General features: G+C 45.7%; 1 protein-coding gene across 3 annotated transcripts in view; it reads right to left on the bottom strand.

The window, feature by feature from the left end:
- CDH1 (cadherin 1) overlaps positions 1–17,623 on the bottom strand; it is a 102,318-nt gene that overhangs the window by 22,608 nt on the left and 62,087 nt on the right. For all 3 annotated transcript variants that reach the window (XM_025369983.1, XM_025369984.1, XM_025369985.1), the window contains 6 exons: positions 10,582–10,805; positions 3,746–3,889; positions 3,465–3,620; positions 1,955–2,099; positions 435–610; positions 31–159 (listed from right to left, as the gene is read on the bottom strand). In XM_025369983.1, the coding sequence (XP_025225768.1) occupies positions 31–159; positions 435–610; positions 1,955–2,099; positions 3,465–3,620; positions 3,746–3,889; positions 10,582–10,805 (974 nt within the window). The remainder of the gene's footprint in view (positions 1–30; positions 160–434; positions 611–1,954; positions 2,100–3,464; positions 3,621–3,745; positions 3,890–10,581; positions 10,806–17,623) is intronic.

The raw sequence follows: 17,623 nt of genomic DNA, 5'->3' as shown, positions 1-17,623 counted from the left end.
TGGAAACCCTCTGAGGAGTTGTAGAATTACCGTGGTGGGATTGAAGACTGGAGGGTTATCATTGGTGTCAGTGACTGTGATGACAGCTGTTGCTGTTGTGCTTAACCCTTCACCTTGAAGGTCAGCAGCTTGAACCACCAGGGTATACATAGGGAAACTCTGCAGAGAGATCAATGCAACCAAGTTAGGACCAGGACTACCAGCCACCTCTGGCCTAGCCCAGCCCAACACATGGAACCAGAATATTTAACCATCTGCTTCATGCCAGTCAGCCTGTCTTCTAGGCACGGAACCTCTGGGCAGAAGCTTAGATGCAAAGCTCAGACCAACACTTTATTAACTGACAGGTGGCCTAGCAGGATTTTGCTTTGTCCACGGGATTGAGCTAATATACATTTGTCCTCCACACCCTCTGGATCCTCCTGACACCTGACCTCTCGGTCCAGCCCAGTGGTGACCACACTGATGACTCCTGTGTTCTTGTTAATGGTGAACATATTTTTGTCAGGCAGCTCAGGATCTTGGCTGAGGATGCTGTAAGCGATGGCGGCATTGTAGGTGTTCACATCATCGTCCGCGTCTGTGGCTGAGACCTCCATTACAGAGGTCCCTGGAAGAGTTCAAGGAGATGAAAGTTTAGACAAACTGACCCTTTGGGACAGGGTCAGTGTTGCTTAATCCAATTCTGCCCTGAGGGATAAAGGAGGGGACATGGGGGTGGTACCATGTCAGAGTTCCCCCATTATCTAATTCCTAGAATTCTTACCAAAGTGCTAGGGGAGGAAGAAAGCTCTAACTATCAATTTATTATTCAGGTATAAATACACAAATGGTAATAAAGAAAAGAAAGGGAATGATTACCACAAAAGTCAGGGTGCGGTCATCTTTTTTTTTTTTTTTGAGACAGAGTTTTGCTCCCGTTGCCCAGGCTGGAACGCAACGGCGCAAACTCGGCTCACTACAACCTCTGCCTCCCAGGTTCAAGCGATTCTCCTGCCTCAGCCTCCCAAGTATCTGGGATTATAGGCATGTGCCACCACGCCCAGCTAACTTTGTATTTTTAGTAGAGACAGGGTTTCTCCATGTTGGTCAGGCTGGTCTTGAACTTCAGACCTCAGGTGATCTGCCTGCCTCCTCGGCCTCCTAACGTGCTGGGATTCCAGGCATGAACCACCGTGCCCAGCCTAGGGTGTGGTTATCTTTATGGAAGAGAGAAAAGAATGTGATCAAGGGAGATTGTTTAGGACTTTAAGGTACTGGCAAAGATCTGTTCCTTAATTAGGAAGGTTGTTCTTAGCCAGGTATAGTAGCTCATGCCTATAATCTTAGCAGCTTGTGGGGCTGAGGTTGGAGGATTGCTTGAGGCCAGGAGTTTGAAAGTAGCCTGAACAACAAAGTGAGACCCTATCTCTATAAATTTTTTTTTTTTTTTTGAGACAGAGTCTGGATCTGTCACCCCAGCTGGAGTGCAGTGGCGCAATCTTAGCTCACTGCAACCTCCACCTACCAGGTTCAAGCAATTCTCCTGCCTCAGCCTCCCAAGTAGCTGGGATTACAGGCACACGCCACCACGCCTGGCTAATTTTTTCGTATTTTTAGTACACATGAGGTTTCACCATGTTGGTCAGGCTGATCTTGAACTCCTGACTAGAGGTAATCCACCCGCCTTGGCCTCCCAAAGTGCTGGGATTATAGGCGTGAGCCACCATGCCCAGCCTAAAAAAAAAAATTTAACAAGAAAAAAGGGAAGATTGTTCTTAAACTCTCCCTGTTTTATATGTTCCATAGGTAGACTGTTATACACATGCATATAACACAACAATGGCTTCCCAAGAAGTTCTGTCCATAGGAAGGGTCAGCTTTAGTTACATAACCTTCGGAGTTGGACAACACTTTGGGGTCCAAAGAACCTAAGAGTCTTTCTGGATATTCAGATTCTCATTAGTGGATATACCTGGAAGAGCACCTTCCATGACAGACCCCTTAAAGACCTCCTGGGTGAACACGGGCTTGTTGTCATTCTGATCGGTCACCGTGATCAAAATCTCCATTGGGTCCTCAACTGCATTCCCGTTGGATGACACAGCATGAGAGAAGAGCTGAAAGAACCAAGTGAGGGTGAATTGAGCTCTGATGAGGAAGAAAATGTGGCAGAAGGAGCCCGGCCAGAGCAGAGTGTACTCCCTGGGCTGCCACACCTTCCCACTCTCTGAGACCCCAGTGGGTGACTTTTCTCACACATGTGCTGCTGCTGCTTCAATGAGATCATAACAAGGAAAGACCCATGGAGTGGAACACCCCCACTGGCTCAGACCTCCCATTTCCCACATGAGGACCAGGGCTTCAGGCCTAGAGATAAAGGTGGGGTCCTGAAGAACTCTTATTCCATGCAGGGTGAAACTTGCTCTGGTCCTTCTGGTCTAGCATTTCCCCCAGATATTTCTGAATTTGGCATCAATATATGACTTCCTGGCCAGGCGTGGTGGCTCATGTAATCTCAGCACTTTGGGAGGCCAAGGTGGGCAGATTGCTTGAGCTCAAGCCTGGGCAACATAGCAAGATCTTGTTTCCACAAAAAATACAAAAATTAGCTGGGTGTGGTGGCCTGCGCCTTTAGTCTCAGCTACTCAGGAAGATGAGGTGGGAGTGTCGCTTGGGCCCAGAAGGTCCAGGATGCAGTGAGCTATGATTGTACTACTGCACACCAGCCTGAGTGACATAGGTAGACTCTGTCTCAAAAAAAAAAAAAATCCAAAACCAAAACAAAAAAAATGACCTCTTGCAGGCCGGGCACGGTGGCTCACTCCTGTAATTCCAGTACTTTGGGAGGCCAAGTAGGGTGAATCACCTGAGTTCAGGAGTTTGAGACCACTCTGGCCAACATGGTAAAACCCCATCTTACTAAAAACACAAAAAATCAGCTTGGCGTGATGGCAGTTGCCTATAATCCAGTTACTCAGGAGGCTGAAGCAGGAGAATCACTTGAACCCAGGAAGTGGAGGTTGTGGTAAGCTGAGATCACGTTATTGCATTCCAGCCTGGGTGACACAGCAAAACTCTATCTCAAAAAAAAAAAAAAAAAAAAAAAAAAAACTTCTTGGTTTCCTCAAGCTCTTGCTGCTGCCAAGCCCAAGAAATGGGTTTTGTTCCCTTTTATCATCACTGTCCTGTTCCTTTAGGTCAGGGACTTCCAGCCCCAAGAACAGGTTGACATCTTGGGTCTAAATTTGCCCTGGTTGTATGAGGATGCATGGGGATTCTCCTTCCTTTCTTCCTGACAAGGAGAAAAATTAACAACCCCAAACTGTCCCACATTCTCCCATCATTTCTCCTTAGCAACAGGTCAAGAGGTATCAAGCTCCTCATGTGTTCAGAGCCTCTGATCTGGAGATCCAGCATGGGTTGACCAAAAAATCCTGGATGGATGCTACCCCAGTGTCAACAAGCTTCTAAGAGATACTTACAGTGTATGTGGCAATGTTTTCTCTATCCAGAGGCTCTGTCACTTTCAGCCATCCTGTTTCTCTTTCAATAATAAAGACACCAACAGGCGGTGTGTCAGCTCCTTGGCCAGTGATGCTGTAGAAAACCTTGCCTTCTTTGTCTTTGTTGGATTTGATCTGAAAACAAAATGAAAGAAAAAGTATTAGTAAAGAAGGATCCCAACATTCGGTCTTTTCCGTTTCTCTCCTTGGTACTTCTCTGCCAAATCCCTCCCAGAGAAATAGAGAACTTCTTTCTCTACCTGAACCAGGTTTTTAGGAAATGGGCCTTTTTCATTTTCTGGGCAGCTGATAGGAGGAATAACCCAGTCTCTCTTCCGTCTTCTGAGGCCAGGAGAGGAGTTGGGAAATGTGAGCAATTCTGCTTGGACTCCAGAAACAGAGGCCTAAAAGGAAAGAAGATGAGGAACAAGATGAGACAATTCAGGACGGATACTACAGGTCTAATAGTCCAACCTAGCCAGACAGCATCCCTAGCCTTCTGTGGGCAGTGTACAGTTTGAATTTAATGATACATTCTCTTATCAATGACAAATTATATATATGCACCAAAATGACCAACCAAAACAAAAACCAATGAGCCCCTTTGCTGTATCATAAAGACCGCATTCTCTTTTTATCCTTCTTAGTGTCCAGAGTTCCAATAATCATCATGCATACACAAGTATTGGTTTCAGGGTTTGATGTTATAATTTACAAGCTGTTTCAAGCCTACATAATCTCATTTTTATTTTTTTGAGACAAGATCTGGCTCTATCACTGAGGCTGGGGTACAGCAGCAAGACTGTCTCACTGCAACCTCTGCCTCCCAGGCTCAAGTCATCCGCCCCATCTCAGCTTCCTGACTAGCTGGGACTACAGGTGCACACCACTGTGCCTGACTAATTTTTGTATTTTTAGTAGACATAGGGTTTTGCCATGTTACCCAGGCTGGTCTCGAACTTGTGAGTTTAAGCAACTTGGCCTCCCAAAATGCTGGGATTATAGGCATAAGCCACCACACCCAGCCCATAATGTGATTTTTAATAGCAACATTATACTCTGATGATTTAATATCAGAGCTTACTCAACAACTGAATATTTGGGTTTTCGATTTCTTTTATTTTCTTTTTTAAAATAGAGACAGGGTCTTGCTCTTTCACCCAGGCTGGAGTGCAGTGAAGTGATCAAAGCTCACTGCAGCCTCAAACTCCTGAGCTCAGGTGAGCCTCTGACCTCAGCCTATCAAGTAGCTGGAACTACAGGCATGTACCACCACATGCACCTAATTTTTAAGTTTTGTTTAATTTTTGTAGAGGCAGGGTCTTGCCATCTTGCCCAGGCTGGTCTCGAACTCCTGGGCTCAAGTGATTCTCCTGCTTTGGCTTCCCAATTTGCAGGGATTACAGGTGTGAGTCACCGCACCCAGCCTCTTTCATGTTTTTCTTGGGGACATAGGTCTCCAAAGTGGAGTTATCAGCCAAAACAAGTAGATTTTGAGGACGGGTACTAAGAACTACTTTGTGATCAATACAAATCTCTTCATTTCACTGTATCATTATATCTATATGGTTTCCATTTGTTCTAACAGAAGCTGTTGGGATGGGAGCCAAAAATACCCTTTGAGACTTGTATTGAACAGTTTTCATATGCAATAAAGATAACTTTATGCACATGCAGGGAAATAAGAGAGTTGAAAATGGAAGGAAAATATTTGCCAAATTGTTTAAGTGTTTTAAAGTGATTACTGTAGTAAAGTTTCCAGGGGAAAATTCCATCTCTCACCGTCCACATAAAAACTCACAGTCACTGATCACTGCTTGCCAAGTTTGAGTTCAGCTCTATTTTCTGGCTTTAAGATTGAAGATGTGCCAGGCGCAGTGGCTCACGCCTGTAATCCCAGCACTTTGGGAGGCCGAGGCGGGTGGATCACGAGGTCAGGAGATCGAGACCATCCTGGCTAACCTGGTGAAGCCCCGTCTCTACTAAAAATACAAAAAATTAGCTGGGCGTGGTGGCAGGCGCCTGTGGTCCCAGCTACTCAGGAGGCTGAGGCAGGAGAATGGTGTGAACCCGGGAAGCGGAGCTTGTAGTGAGCCGAGATGGCGCCACTGCACTCCAGCCTGGGTGACAGAGAGAGACTCCATCTCAAAAAAAAAAAAAAAAAAAAAAAAAAAGATTAAAGATGCACCAGATACATGTGAGATATAACCAGGTATCATCACAGAGCCCTTCCTCAATGCTGCACACTGGCCACAAGTGCACACATGCGCACACACCTACACTCTCTGCCCTCTACATCCTGTGTTTGTCTCCTAGAGAGGCAGCCCAGCCTGAGCCAAGGGCAGGCTCTGGAGCTAGGCTGCCTGGCTTTAAATCCTCACGATGGTGCCTCCTTGCCCCAGGCAGATATTACTTAACTTCTCTGTACTACAGCTTCCTAATGTCTGAAATGGGGATAGTATTAGAACCTATCTCATAGAATTCTTGGGAGGATGAAATGAGATGCTGGTATTGCACATTTAAAGCACTGTGAATAGTGCCTGAAACACAGTAAGTGCTCAACAAAGGTAATGATGCAGATGATGGCTGGACTGGTTGGAAAACACTGAGCTATGGTTTTATTGAGATTTGACCCCAGCACAGGAACAAAATAAAAAACTGACCCTCAACACTGTATCCTGGGCCAGGAGTGGTGGTTTACACCTGTAATCCCAGCACGTTGGGGGGCCAAGGTGGGCGGATCACTTGAGGTCAGGAGTTTGGGATCAGCTTGGCCAACATGGCAAAACCCCGCCTCTACTAAAAATACAAAAATTAGTTGGGCATGGTGGCGCACACATGAGGTCCCAATTACTTGGGAGGCTGAGGTACGAACCCGGGAGGCAGAGGTTGCAGTGAGCTGAGATCGTGCTACTGCACTCCAGCCTGGATAACAGAGATCATGTCTCAAAAACAAACAAACAAAAATTAGCCAGGCATGGTGGCATGTGCCTGTAATTCCAGCTACTCAGGAGGCTGAGGCAAGAAAATCGCTTGAGTCCGGGAGGCGGAAGTTGAAGTGAGCCGAGATCATGTCACTGCACTCTGACCTGGGAAACAGAGTGAGACTCTGTCTCAAAAACAACAACAAACAAACAAACAAAAAACAACCCCAGAAAAACCACTGTATCCTAAGCCTTAAAACAGCCACCTTCACTAGGCGCAGTGGCTCATGCCTGTAATCCCAGCAGGTTTTTCCTTTGGGAGGCCAAGGTGGGTGGATCACCTGAAGTGAGCTCGAGACCAGCCTGGCCAACATGGTGAAACCCGTTTCTACTAATAATACAAAAATTAGCTGGGCGTGGTGGCGCACACCTGTAATCCCAGCTACTCGGGAGGTTGAAGCAGGGGAATTGCTTGAATCCAGGAGGTGGAGGTTGCAGTGAACAAGATGTGCCACTGCACTCTAGCCTGGGCGACAAGAATGAAACTCCATCTCAAAAACAAACAAAAACAAACAAAACAACATCAACAAAACCCAGCTACCTTGCACAGCCATGGTGAGCACATGGGCACTCATGAATGAATGCAAACCCAGTTATCACATTGAAAAGGAAAGGAACATGCACGCCTTGCTGACATTAGGACTGTGGAATATTTTCAGAGAATGAATAATGATGAACACTGTGCTGGCAAAACATAACACTAACATTTTCATGCGTGAAATCAAAGGGAGTCATGCCTGAAAATACTGCACATGGAACTGATCCCTCAGGAAAATAGGATACCAGGTGGGGCGCGGTGGCACACGCCTGTAATCCCAGCACTTTGGGAGGCCAAGGCAAGTGGACTGCTTGAGGTCAGGAGCTCAAGACCAGCCTGACCAACACGGTAAAACTCCATCTCTACTAAAAACACAAAAGGAAGGGAAGGGGAAAGGGAAGAAAAGAAAAGAAAGAAAAGAAAAGAAGGATGCCAGACTGAGAAAACTCACCCAAATAAGGTGAAAGAACTAGAGACTAAGATCTGTTCTTATACAAATGTAGTGAGCCTGCGCAACAAGGTGAGACCTTATCTCTACAAAAAAAAAAAAAACGTAATAATAATAAAAATTAAAAATTAGCTGGGCATGGTGGTGCACCCTGTGGTCCCAGCTACATGGAAGATTGAGGCAGGAGGATTGCTTGAGCCTGGGGGGTCAAGGCTGCAGTGAGCTGTGCTCCCGAGACTGTGCTCCAGCCTGAGTGACAGAGCAAGACTCTGTCTCCAAAAAATAAAAAAAAATTTTGTTACCTGGGTATGTTGTTTTTTAAAAAGTTGAAAATTAATAAATATATATTGAAAGCGAGGTAAGACTGCCATCTAATTACAGTACTATCTGGTTCCAGAAGGATCCTTTGAACTACAGAGACAAACCAAGGTGAATCTCAAACCAGCTGAGGCAGAATCTGCTACCTACCACCCAATATCCATTCTTTGTTCCTGATTAAAAACAAAATAAAAACCTATCTCTCCAATATATATCTCAATTTTCTAATTCTGGGATATACGTTCCAGAAATGTATTCATATAAGACTACATTCCCTAGACTGCACGTGCAGCTAGATGTGGTCATGAGGCTAAGTTTTGGTCAGTGTTTCTCAAGTGTTGCTTGAGGAGAATTCCACAAAGGTTTCTTAAAAGGCAGACAGATAATTAAGTAATGCATTTTTGTGCTTCTCCTTTCTCCTTCTTCTTGCCTAGAATAAACATGATTTAAAAAAAAAAAGACATGATGACTGGAGCTCCAGCAGCCATCTGGGATCACTGGGATCATGACGTCTCCTTGAGGATGAAGTCATGTGCTGAAGATGATGGAGCAAAAAGGAATGGGGGAACCTGGACTCTTGATGACTATCAAGTCTCCATACTGGGCACAGCTTACCCTAGGGCTTCCTTAACTTGAGAGTATTTTGCACAAACCACGACAATTGGGAGATTTATATAACACGTACTTGAACCCAATCCTGATACAGCAGACATGGAGGCAGACACAAAGTTCAAGAGATGTGGAAGCAAAGTTGAAGACTGAAGCTCAAAACTGTCTCTGCAGCCAGGCACAGTGGCTCAAACCTATAATCCCAGCACTTTGGGAGGCTGAGGTGGGAAGATCGAGACCAGCCTGGCCAACATGGTAAAACCATCTCTACTAAAAATACAAAAATTAGCCAGGCGTGGTGGCAGGTGCCTATAATCCTAGCTACTTGAGAGGTTGAGGCAGAAGAATTGTTTGAACCCGGGAGGCGGAAGTGTCCTTGAGCCGAAATTGCACCACTGCCCTCCAGCCTGGGAGACAGAGCAAGACTCTATCTCTAAAAAAATAAAATAAAACTGTCTCTGGATCGTAAGAGGCTTCCACACACAGCTGCTTGGCAAGGACTCACTGTGCTGACATTTTTTCACATGAATGATGGGGTCCCTTGGAGACTCTGAGTCAAGGAGCTATGTTAATATAGTCCTATAGTATTAGACTCCTCATTTTTCTGGTCTAATTACACCAGGGAGAAAAATCAGATCAGGAGGACCATTAAGTTCCAAGAATATCAAGAGTCTTCAGGGAGAAAAGAAGATGCCAACCTTACTGGCCCTGGCACTTACAACACATTCCACACTTCCAAAGCAGTAAGCAGGACACAACCAGAATATCCCCCAGAGAGACATTTCGGTAGGAAGCACCACGGGAGCACTTGAGAAACTCGCTTCGATTAACAACCCCTAGAAACATTCCTGCCAAGAACCTAGGCAGACATCCATCCATCCTTCCATTCATGGCCAATTCATCTGTTTGTCTGTTCCTGGTATGGGCCAGACCTAAGGCCAGGCACTGCAAATACCATGGGAAAGGGTCTTGTGGAGGTTACAGTCTAATGGGGCAAGAGCTGCCCACTGGTTCTTCTCTTGCTTTGCCAAGACTCTTCTTACTGGAAGCACAAAAAGCAAAATGATCAGAGAATCCAGCTCTCGGCCAGGCACGGTGGCTCACTCCTGTAATCTCAGCACTTTGGGAGGCCGAGGCAGGCAGATCATTTGAGGTCAGGAATTCAAGACCAGCCTGGCCAACATGCTGAAACCTTGCCTCTACTAAAAGTACAAAAATTAGCCGGATGTGGTGGCGGGCACCTGTCATCCCAGCTACTCAGGAGGCTGAGGCAGGAGAATCACTTGAACTGGGGAGGTGGAGGTTGCTGTGAGTCGCACCACTGCACTCCAGCCTGGGCCACAGAGTGAGACTACGTCTTTAAAAAAAAAAAAAAGACCATCCTGGCTAACACGGTGAAACCCCGTCTCTATTAAGAAATACAAAAAACTAGCCGGGCGTGGTGGCGGGCGCCTGTAGTCCCAGCTACTCGGGAGGCTGAGGCCGGAGAATGGCGTGAACCCAGGAGGCGGAGCTTGCAGTGAGCTGAGATCCGGCCACTGCAGTCCAGCCTGGGTGACAGAGCGAGACTCCGTCTCAAAAAAAAAAAAAAAAAAAAAAAAAAGAGAGAGAGAGAGAGAAAAAGAATCCAGCTCTCATTCATTCTTCTTCCCCCAGGAGGGGAGTTGTAAAGATAGCTAACAATGACTAATTATGCCTTGCGTACTTTTAGCATTTCACATGCATTAATTAATTCCATCCTCACTATTATCTCCATTTTACAGATAAGGACGCTCCAGCATAGACAGGTGACATAATTCCTCCAACGTTACCCAAGTAGTAAATGGCACGGCTGAGATTCAGTCCCAGACGGTGTCCAGGCCTTTACCACTCTTCTACACTACCCGATCCCCACACCCCAAAAACCCCAGCAAGAATTATTCAGTTAGACCAAGAGCTCTCAACCGGGGCTGATTGGTCCCCCCAGGGGCCACTGGCAACATGTGGAGACACTTTGGGTTGTCACAAGTGGTGGAAGTGCTACTGGTGTCTACCCAGTTAAGGCCAGGGATGCTTGCTAAACATCCTACATGGTGCACAGGACAACCCCTGCAACACAAAATCATCCAGTCCAAAATGGCAACGGTACCAAGGCTGAGAAACCTGGATCAGATAGCGCACTAAAACAACAGCGAACTTCTCAGAAAAATGCCAACATACATGAAGGGGCGGGGTGCGGCTGTGGTGCCCCACTGTATTCAGCGTGACTTTGGTGGAAAACTTTCTGTAGGTGGAGTCCCAGGCGTAGACCAAGAAATGGATCTGTGGGTTATGAAACTGTAGAGGCCTTTTGACTGTAATCACACCATCTGGGCCCACTTTGAATCGGGTGTCGAGGGAAAAATAGGCTGTCCTTTGTCGACCGGTGCAATCTTCAAAACTCACTGCGGGGCAGAAATCACAGAGATTAGGAAATTGGACAGATTAAAGATAAGAGCATTCCTTCTCCAAAGAGCAAACTTGTGGGAAGCCTCCCACAAAACCAAACACAACCAAAATAAACCATAATCCAGTGACAGAACAACAAAGCTATCACCACAATGTTCTTCACAATTACCGGATGACTTTCTTGTGCTCTGATTTCTTTCTCATCTTCTTGTCAATTGAAATATTATCTTGTCTAGAAAGTAACTTATCGGCTGGGTGTGGGGGCTCATGCCTGTAATCCCAGCACTTTGGGAGGCTGAGGTGGGTGGGTCACTTGAAGTCAGGAGCTTGAGACCAGCCTGGTCCAACATGGTGAAACCCCATCTCTACTAAAAGTACAAAAATTAGCCAGGCGTGGTGGTAGGTGCCTGTAATCCCAGTTACTTGGGAGGCTGAGGCAGGAGAATCGCTTGAACCTGGGAGGCGGAGGTTGCAGTGAGCCAAGATCGCACCACTGCACTCCAGCCTGGGCAACAGAGTGAAACTCAAAAAAGACGAAAGTAATTTCTCTTTTTCAATAACAACGAAAAAAGGAGGCTGCTCCGTCCAATGGCCCTTGTCAGTCAGCATGAGAACAGATCACTAAAATAACTGAGATTGAAGACCTATTGTACCCAGAAGTTAGTGCCTAAGGTACAGTGAGATGCTCTGGGTAATCTACATTTAAATAAGCCATTTACATTTAGAACAACAGTGGCAGATAATGAGACAGCCAGCATGCAGTAATGGTTAAGAGTAGACTCTGGTCCAAACTGCCTGGTTTAAGTCCCAGCTCTGCCACTTATGAGCTCTGTGACTTCGGGCAAGTTACTTGACCTCTCTGTGCCTCAGTCTACCTATATGTAGAATGATGGCAACAATATTAACTATCTACTAGGATTGTTTTAAGGTACATAGAACAGCGCCTTGCACATAATAAGCATTATATTAGTTTGTTAAACAAAAATTTTAAGACAAGTGTAGCTTTGATTAATCATTGATTCAGCCCCCATGAGTATTCCACAAAAGTCACTGATAAGTCAATAGTTACTGAGTGCTGATTACATGAATATAGTCTGAGGAACAAAGAGGTGTTACCTACTTACAGCCTAGGGCACAGAGGAGAAACTGATCAACTAATCACTGTCAGTTTGGAGAGACGGTGAAGGTTTCATAGGAAAAAGTCTTTAACCTGATCATGCAGGGTAGCAAGACAAATGCAAAAGACAGAAAAGGACTACTTGGGTGGAGAACATTATGATCAATGGCTTAGAGACAAAACTACTTAAAGCTCTATAGCTATTAAGGTATTAAAACTTTTAAAAGTATTAATATCAGCCAGGCACAGTGGCTCATGCCTGTAATTCCAGCACTTTGGGAAGCTGAGGCGGGTGGATCATTTGAGCCTAAGAACTTGAGACCAGCCTGAGCTACATAAGGAGACCCTATCTCTACAAAAAAATAAAAATAAAATTAGCTGGCCATGGTGGTACACAGCTGTGGTTCCAGCTACTTGAGAAGATGAAGTGGGAGGATCACTTGAGCCCAGAAGATTGAGGTGGCAGCGAGCCATGATCGCACCACTGCACTCCAGCCTAGGCAACAGAGTGAGATCCTGTCAAAAAAAAAAAAAAAAAAAAAAAAAAAGCTGGGCACAGTGGCTCATGCCTGTAACCCCAGCACTTTGGGAGGCTGAGGTGGGCAGATCACTTGAGGTCAGGAGTTTGAGAGCAGCCTAGCCAACATGACAAAAACCCCATCTCTACCAAAAATACAAAAAAAAAAAAAAAAAAAAAATTAGCCAGGTATAGTGGCGGGCACTTGTAATTCTAGCTACTTGGGAAGCTGAGACAGGAGAATCTCTTGAACCTGAAAGGTGGAGGTTGCAGTGAGCTGAGATGGCGCCACTGCACTCCAGCCTGGGCAACAGAGCGAGACTCTATCTCAAAAAATAAATAAAGTAATTAAAACTTTAAAAAGTATTAATGCCCTAAAGCTGGAGAAGCTGTGGTTGAAGCATCTACACTATACATTAGAATCTCAAAGGACTCATTCAAATAGGTAACCATCAAGCTCTATGCCAGATACTGTGTTGGACTGTGAGGACAAATCATGACGAAGATAATTAAGGTTCCTGCTGTCATTGAGCTTACACTACTGAGGAAGAGATGGACAAAGACAGGAACTTATAATTTCAGGCAGTGGTAAGTAATAGAAATTAAAATAAAAGAGGGTGATATAAGAGTGGCAGAGGAGAAGGGAGTTTGCTGAAGATGTAACATCTATTGCAATGGTGAGGGCAGGGCTTTCTGAGGTAGAACCACCTGAGCTGGGACCTGAAGGAGCCAGCCTTGCAGAAGCCTGACTCAAAGAGGCTTCCAGGCAGAGGGGAACACTCGGTAAGATCATTCATTCTAGGAAACTCTCAGCTTGGCCTGTTTTCCTCCTTTTCAAATAATTGTCCGATGGAATTTCTATTTCATCCAAGTGCTCTTTTATAAAAATTCCCGCTGTCCTATCTTACAAGGCTAGACATGAAGTTCAGGTTTCTGCCAGACAGCCCTGAAGCCATCCCTGACGCCTGGGCAGCGGTTCTCATTTCTTCCACCAGGGGCCACCCTTGCAAACATTTCTGAAGCCAACAGCCCTGCCCTTGCCAGAGAAAAGTAAGACCGCGTTTGGGGGGTGAGAGGGGAAGTACCCGATTTTCTCCATTTTGAAGACGAAACTGAGGCTCACAGAGGTAAAGAAATTTACCTGACATCCCGTAACTATTAAACGGCAGAGCTGAGACAGGTCTTTAACGTGGGTTAGTCTCATGATTGGCTCTTCCTCTCTCTGGAGAGACCCTAGTAAGGCTTTTTTTGTTGTTTTTTTAAAATAATTTTTTTTTAGAGATGGGGTCTTGTTATGTTACCCAGGCTGGTCTAGAACTCCTGGGCTCAACCAGTCTTCCTGCCTCAGCCTCCCAAAGTGCTAGGATGACAGGCGTGAGTCAGTGTGCCCGGCCAAACTTGGTTATTTTTTTATTTTTTTATTTATTTTTATTTATTTTTATTTTTTATTTTTTTGAGACGGAGTCTCGCTCTGTCGCCCAAGCTGGAGTGCAATGGCACAATCTCGGCTCACCGCAAGCTCCACCTCCTGGGTTCAAGCGATTCTCCTGCCTCAGCCTCCTGGGATTACAGGCGTGCGCCACCACACCTGGCTAATTTTTGTAACTTTAGTAGAGACAGGGTTTTGCCATGTTGTCCAGGCTGGTCTCAAACTCCTGACCTCAGGTGATCCACCCACCTCGGCTTCCCAAAGTGCTCGGATTACATGAGTGAGTCACCATGCCTGGTCCCAACCTTGGTTATTTTTAAAAGGAAGATTATGCCTCCAAGCTAGGATCCCAAGACTGAGATCAGAGGCTACCCCATGCAATAGCTGGGAGTCTGGTACCTGGCAAATAAACTGAGCAACCAAACCAGGAGGAGTTCATTCATAGGAAGGGAGTTGTGTCATTCAGAGAGTCACCCACCTGACCCTCCCTCCCAGTTCATTAAAAAAAAAAAAAGAAAAAGAAAAGAAAAAAAAAAATCACCACCACGCCCCAACCCCTACCTTCTCAGCCCTCAGACTGGGTCTACAACTCACTTCCGCAACTTGAAGGGAAGGATGGAGTGAGCATGGGGAGCCATAATAAATGATGGTAAGACAGAGGCAAGGAAGGATTGGATCCAGGGTCTGCGACGGGATTATAAACCCAGATTCTGCCATGTTCTTGCTGGGTGGCCTTAGCAAATGGCTAAACCTCTGTGGGCCTTGGCTTTCTCTACTATAACATAAAGGTTATCGCCACTGTTTGAGCCTACCTCTTTAGGATTTTGTGAAGACCAAGACAGTGAATGGGATGACATTTTCTAAGTTAAAAAGCAATGCAAATAGAAGAGATGACTATTATTGTTGTGTATTTGGGTAGACAAGTATTTGTTAACTGAACAGCTGAGCCATAAGATGATGAAAGCATCAAGAAGAAATGCCAAGTCCTTAAAGGATGGGCAGATACCATCCTTTTAAGTCTAAAATAGGAATTTCTTTTCAAACTAGCAAAACCAGATGCTCCTCAAAGAGCCCTCCCCAATCCCCAGCAGAAGTAATGGGGCAACTGGGTCATTTTTAGGGGCTTGTCATGTAAACAGGGAATGAGGGCTGCATTGAATTCCTTTCTCCAGCCTTCCCAAATCCAGGCAGTGAAAGCTGAGACAAGCATGATTGGACTTGCCAAGGGTGGCGGCCTGAAAAAATGAAAATGGTTTTGCAAATAACTTGATCCAAGGCACTTAACCTGCTTTGGGGCACCTCATCTGAATGGTGGTTAAGCCCTACCCTTTGAGAAGTGACAGTATGATGGGGAGCCCCAACCTGAATTCCAGGTGTTCATAAGACTCATTATCTCCCCACACAAGCTGATCCCCTGGGCTGATTATTGGAAATTATAGGAAAGACTGAAAGGTTCTCCAGCTCCAGGAAGGCTCTGGGAAGCTCATTGTCGCCCTGGCAAGGGCTGGGCTGTCTCTGAGCCCCGCAAGTGGGAGGAAAGAAGAATGGCAAAATGTTGAAACTAGAGGATCAGTACATGGGGACTGGGTATATTTCGACATGCCCATAAAAAAAGCTAACAAAAATAAAGCTAACAAGGGTCTAAGTATTCTTTAACCCAGCATGCCCACCTTTCATAAACTTATTTGGTCACTTGGTGTAAAAACCAAATCCCAATAAAAAAAAGCTAAGACCCCACTACTGGCCATCTCTATGTGGGAAAGTCTTTTTTTTTTTTTTTTTTTTGAGACGGAGTCTCACTCTGTCACCCAGGCTGGAGTGCAATGATGCAATCTCAGCTCACTGCAACCTCTGCCTCCCAGGTTCAAGCGATTCTCCTGCTTCAGCCTCCTGAGTAGCTGGGATTACAGGTGCCCACCACCATGCCCAGCTAATTTTTTTTTTTTTTTGAGACGGAGTCTCGTTCTGTCGCCTAGGCTGGAGTGCAGTGGCGCGATCTCAGCTCACTGCAACCTCCGCCTCCTGGGCTTACGCCATTCTCCTGCCTCAGCCTCCCGAGCAGCTGGGACTACAGGCGCCTGCCACCACACCCGGCTTTTTGTATTTTTAGTAGAGATGGGGTTTCACTGTGTTCACCAGGATGGTCTTGATCTCCTGACCTCGTGATCCGCCTGCCTTGGCCTCCCAAAGTGCTGGGATTACAGGCGTGAGCCACCGTGCCTGGCAACCCAGCTAACTTTTGTAGTTTTAGTAGAGATAAGGTTTCACCATGTTGGCCAGCCTAGTCTCAAACTCCTGACCTCAAGTGATCCACCCGCCTCAGCCTTCCAAAGTGCTGGGATTATAGGTGTGAGCCACTGCGCCCAGCTGGGAAAGTCTTTTCACCACAATAATATCATCGCCATCATCAAAAACTGCAGCCTCAACTAAGCTTCAACTAGCTTTTGTCAACTATTTTATTCATATTTTATTTGTGTTCTTTTTGAGACAGGTCTCTGTCACCCAGGATGGAATGCAGTGGTGCAAACACTGCTCACTGCAGCCTTGGCTTTCTGGGCTCAAGCAATCCTCCTGCTTCAGCCTCCTGAGTAGCTGGGGCTACAGGTACATGCCACCATGCCTGGCTAATTTTATTTTTGTAGAGATGGGGTCTGACTATGTTGCCCAGGCTGGTCTCAAACTGCTGGGCTCAAGCAATCTTCCCGCTTTGACCTCCCAAAGTGCTGGGATTACAGAAGTGAATCACTGCACCCAGCCTCATTTTAATTTTTTGAGAAAGGGTTTTACTATGTCACCCAGGCTAAAGTGCAGTGGCACAAACACTGGCTCACCGCAGTCTCAGCTTCCTGGGTTCAAACCATCCTCCCACCTAACCTTCAGAGTAGCTGAGACTACAGGTGTACACCACTGCAGCTAATTTTTAATTATTGTTTGCAGGGACAGGGTCTCGCTATGATGCCCAGCCTGGTCTTGAACTTCTGGTCTCAGGTGATCTGCCTGCCTCAGCCTCCCAAAATTCTGGGATTATAGGCAGGAGCCACCATGCTTGGCCTATTTTATTAGTATTTTAAGCATTCGTAGAATATCAGTGTGCCATGCTCTATTTTAAGCATGCACTGCCACACCCAGCTAATTTTTGTATTTTTTGTATTTCAGCAGAAAATGTAATTTTATGTTTACAAGACTAGATGGGGTTTTGCCATGTTGCCCAGGCTGGTCTTGAACTCCTGGCCTCAAGCAATCCACCGATCTCGGCCTCCCAAAGTGCTGGGATTACAGATACAAGTATTGTGCCTGGCCAGGAAACAGTTTAAAAACAACAACAACATATTTTCCTTATATATCCTTGTACTACATTGCCTGTTACAATTAGAATGAATTCCTTTTTTTTTTTTTTTTTAATGACAAAAACTAGTAAGAATGTCTTTTAAAAAGTGTTTTTAACACCCTGTGACCCCTGCATGCTGTTATTAAACCTACAGTGCCCCACTTTCTAGCCTACTGGGCAAAAGTAGCTTTCAAGAGAGGACCCCAAGAGAGATGACTGATGTTCAAATACAAAAAAAACCCAAGTTCATGAAAAGCTTTTGGTCCCGGGGCAGGCTCTGAGCACTCAGCAACATTCCTTGCTTGGAATCGCCATCATGCCACACGGAACAGTCCCACTTTGGCGATCCCGTTTCTTCTCCCACGCCCGCCTGGGTCCCATAACTGGAATGTGAGTAGGTAGAAACAAGATAGTCTCCAAAGC

Source organism: Theropithecus gelada, chromosome 20, assembly GCF_003255815.1.
Source record: "Theropithecus gelada isolate Dixy chromosome 20, Tgel_1.0, whole genome shotgun sequence".
NCBI classification, from domain to species: Eukaryota; Metazoa; Chordata; class Mammalia; order Primates; family Cercopithecidae; genus Theropithecus; species Theropithecus gelada.
Note: the sequence above shows the minus strand (reverse complement) of the source record. Positions and strands in the feature narration are given on the sequence as shown.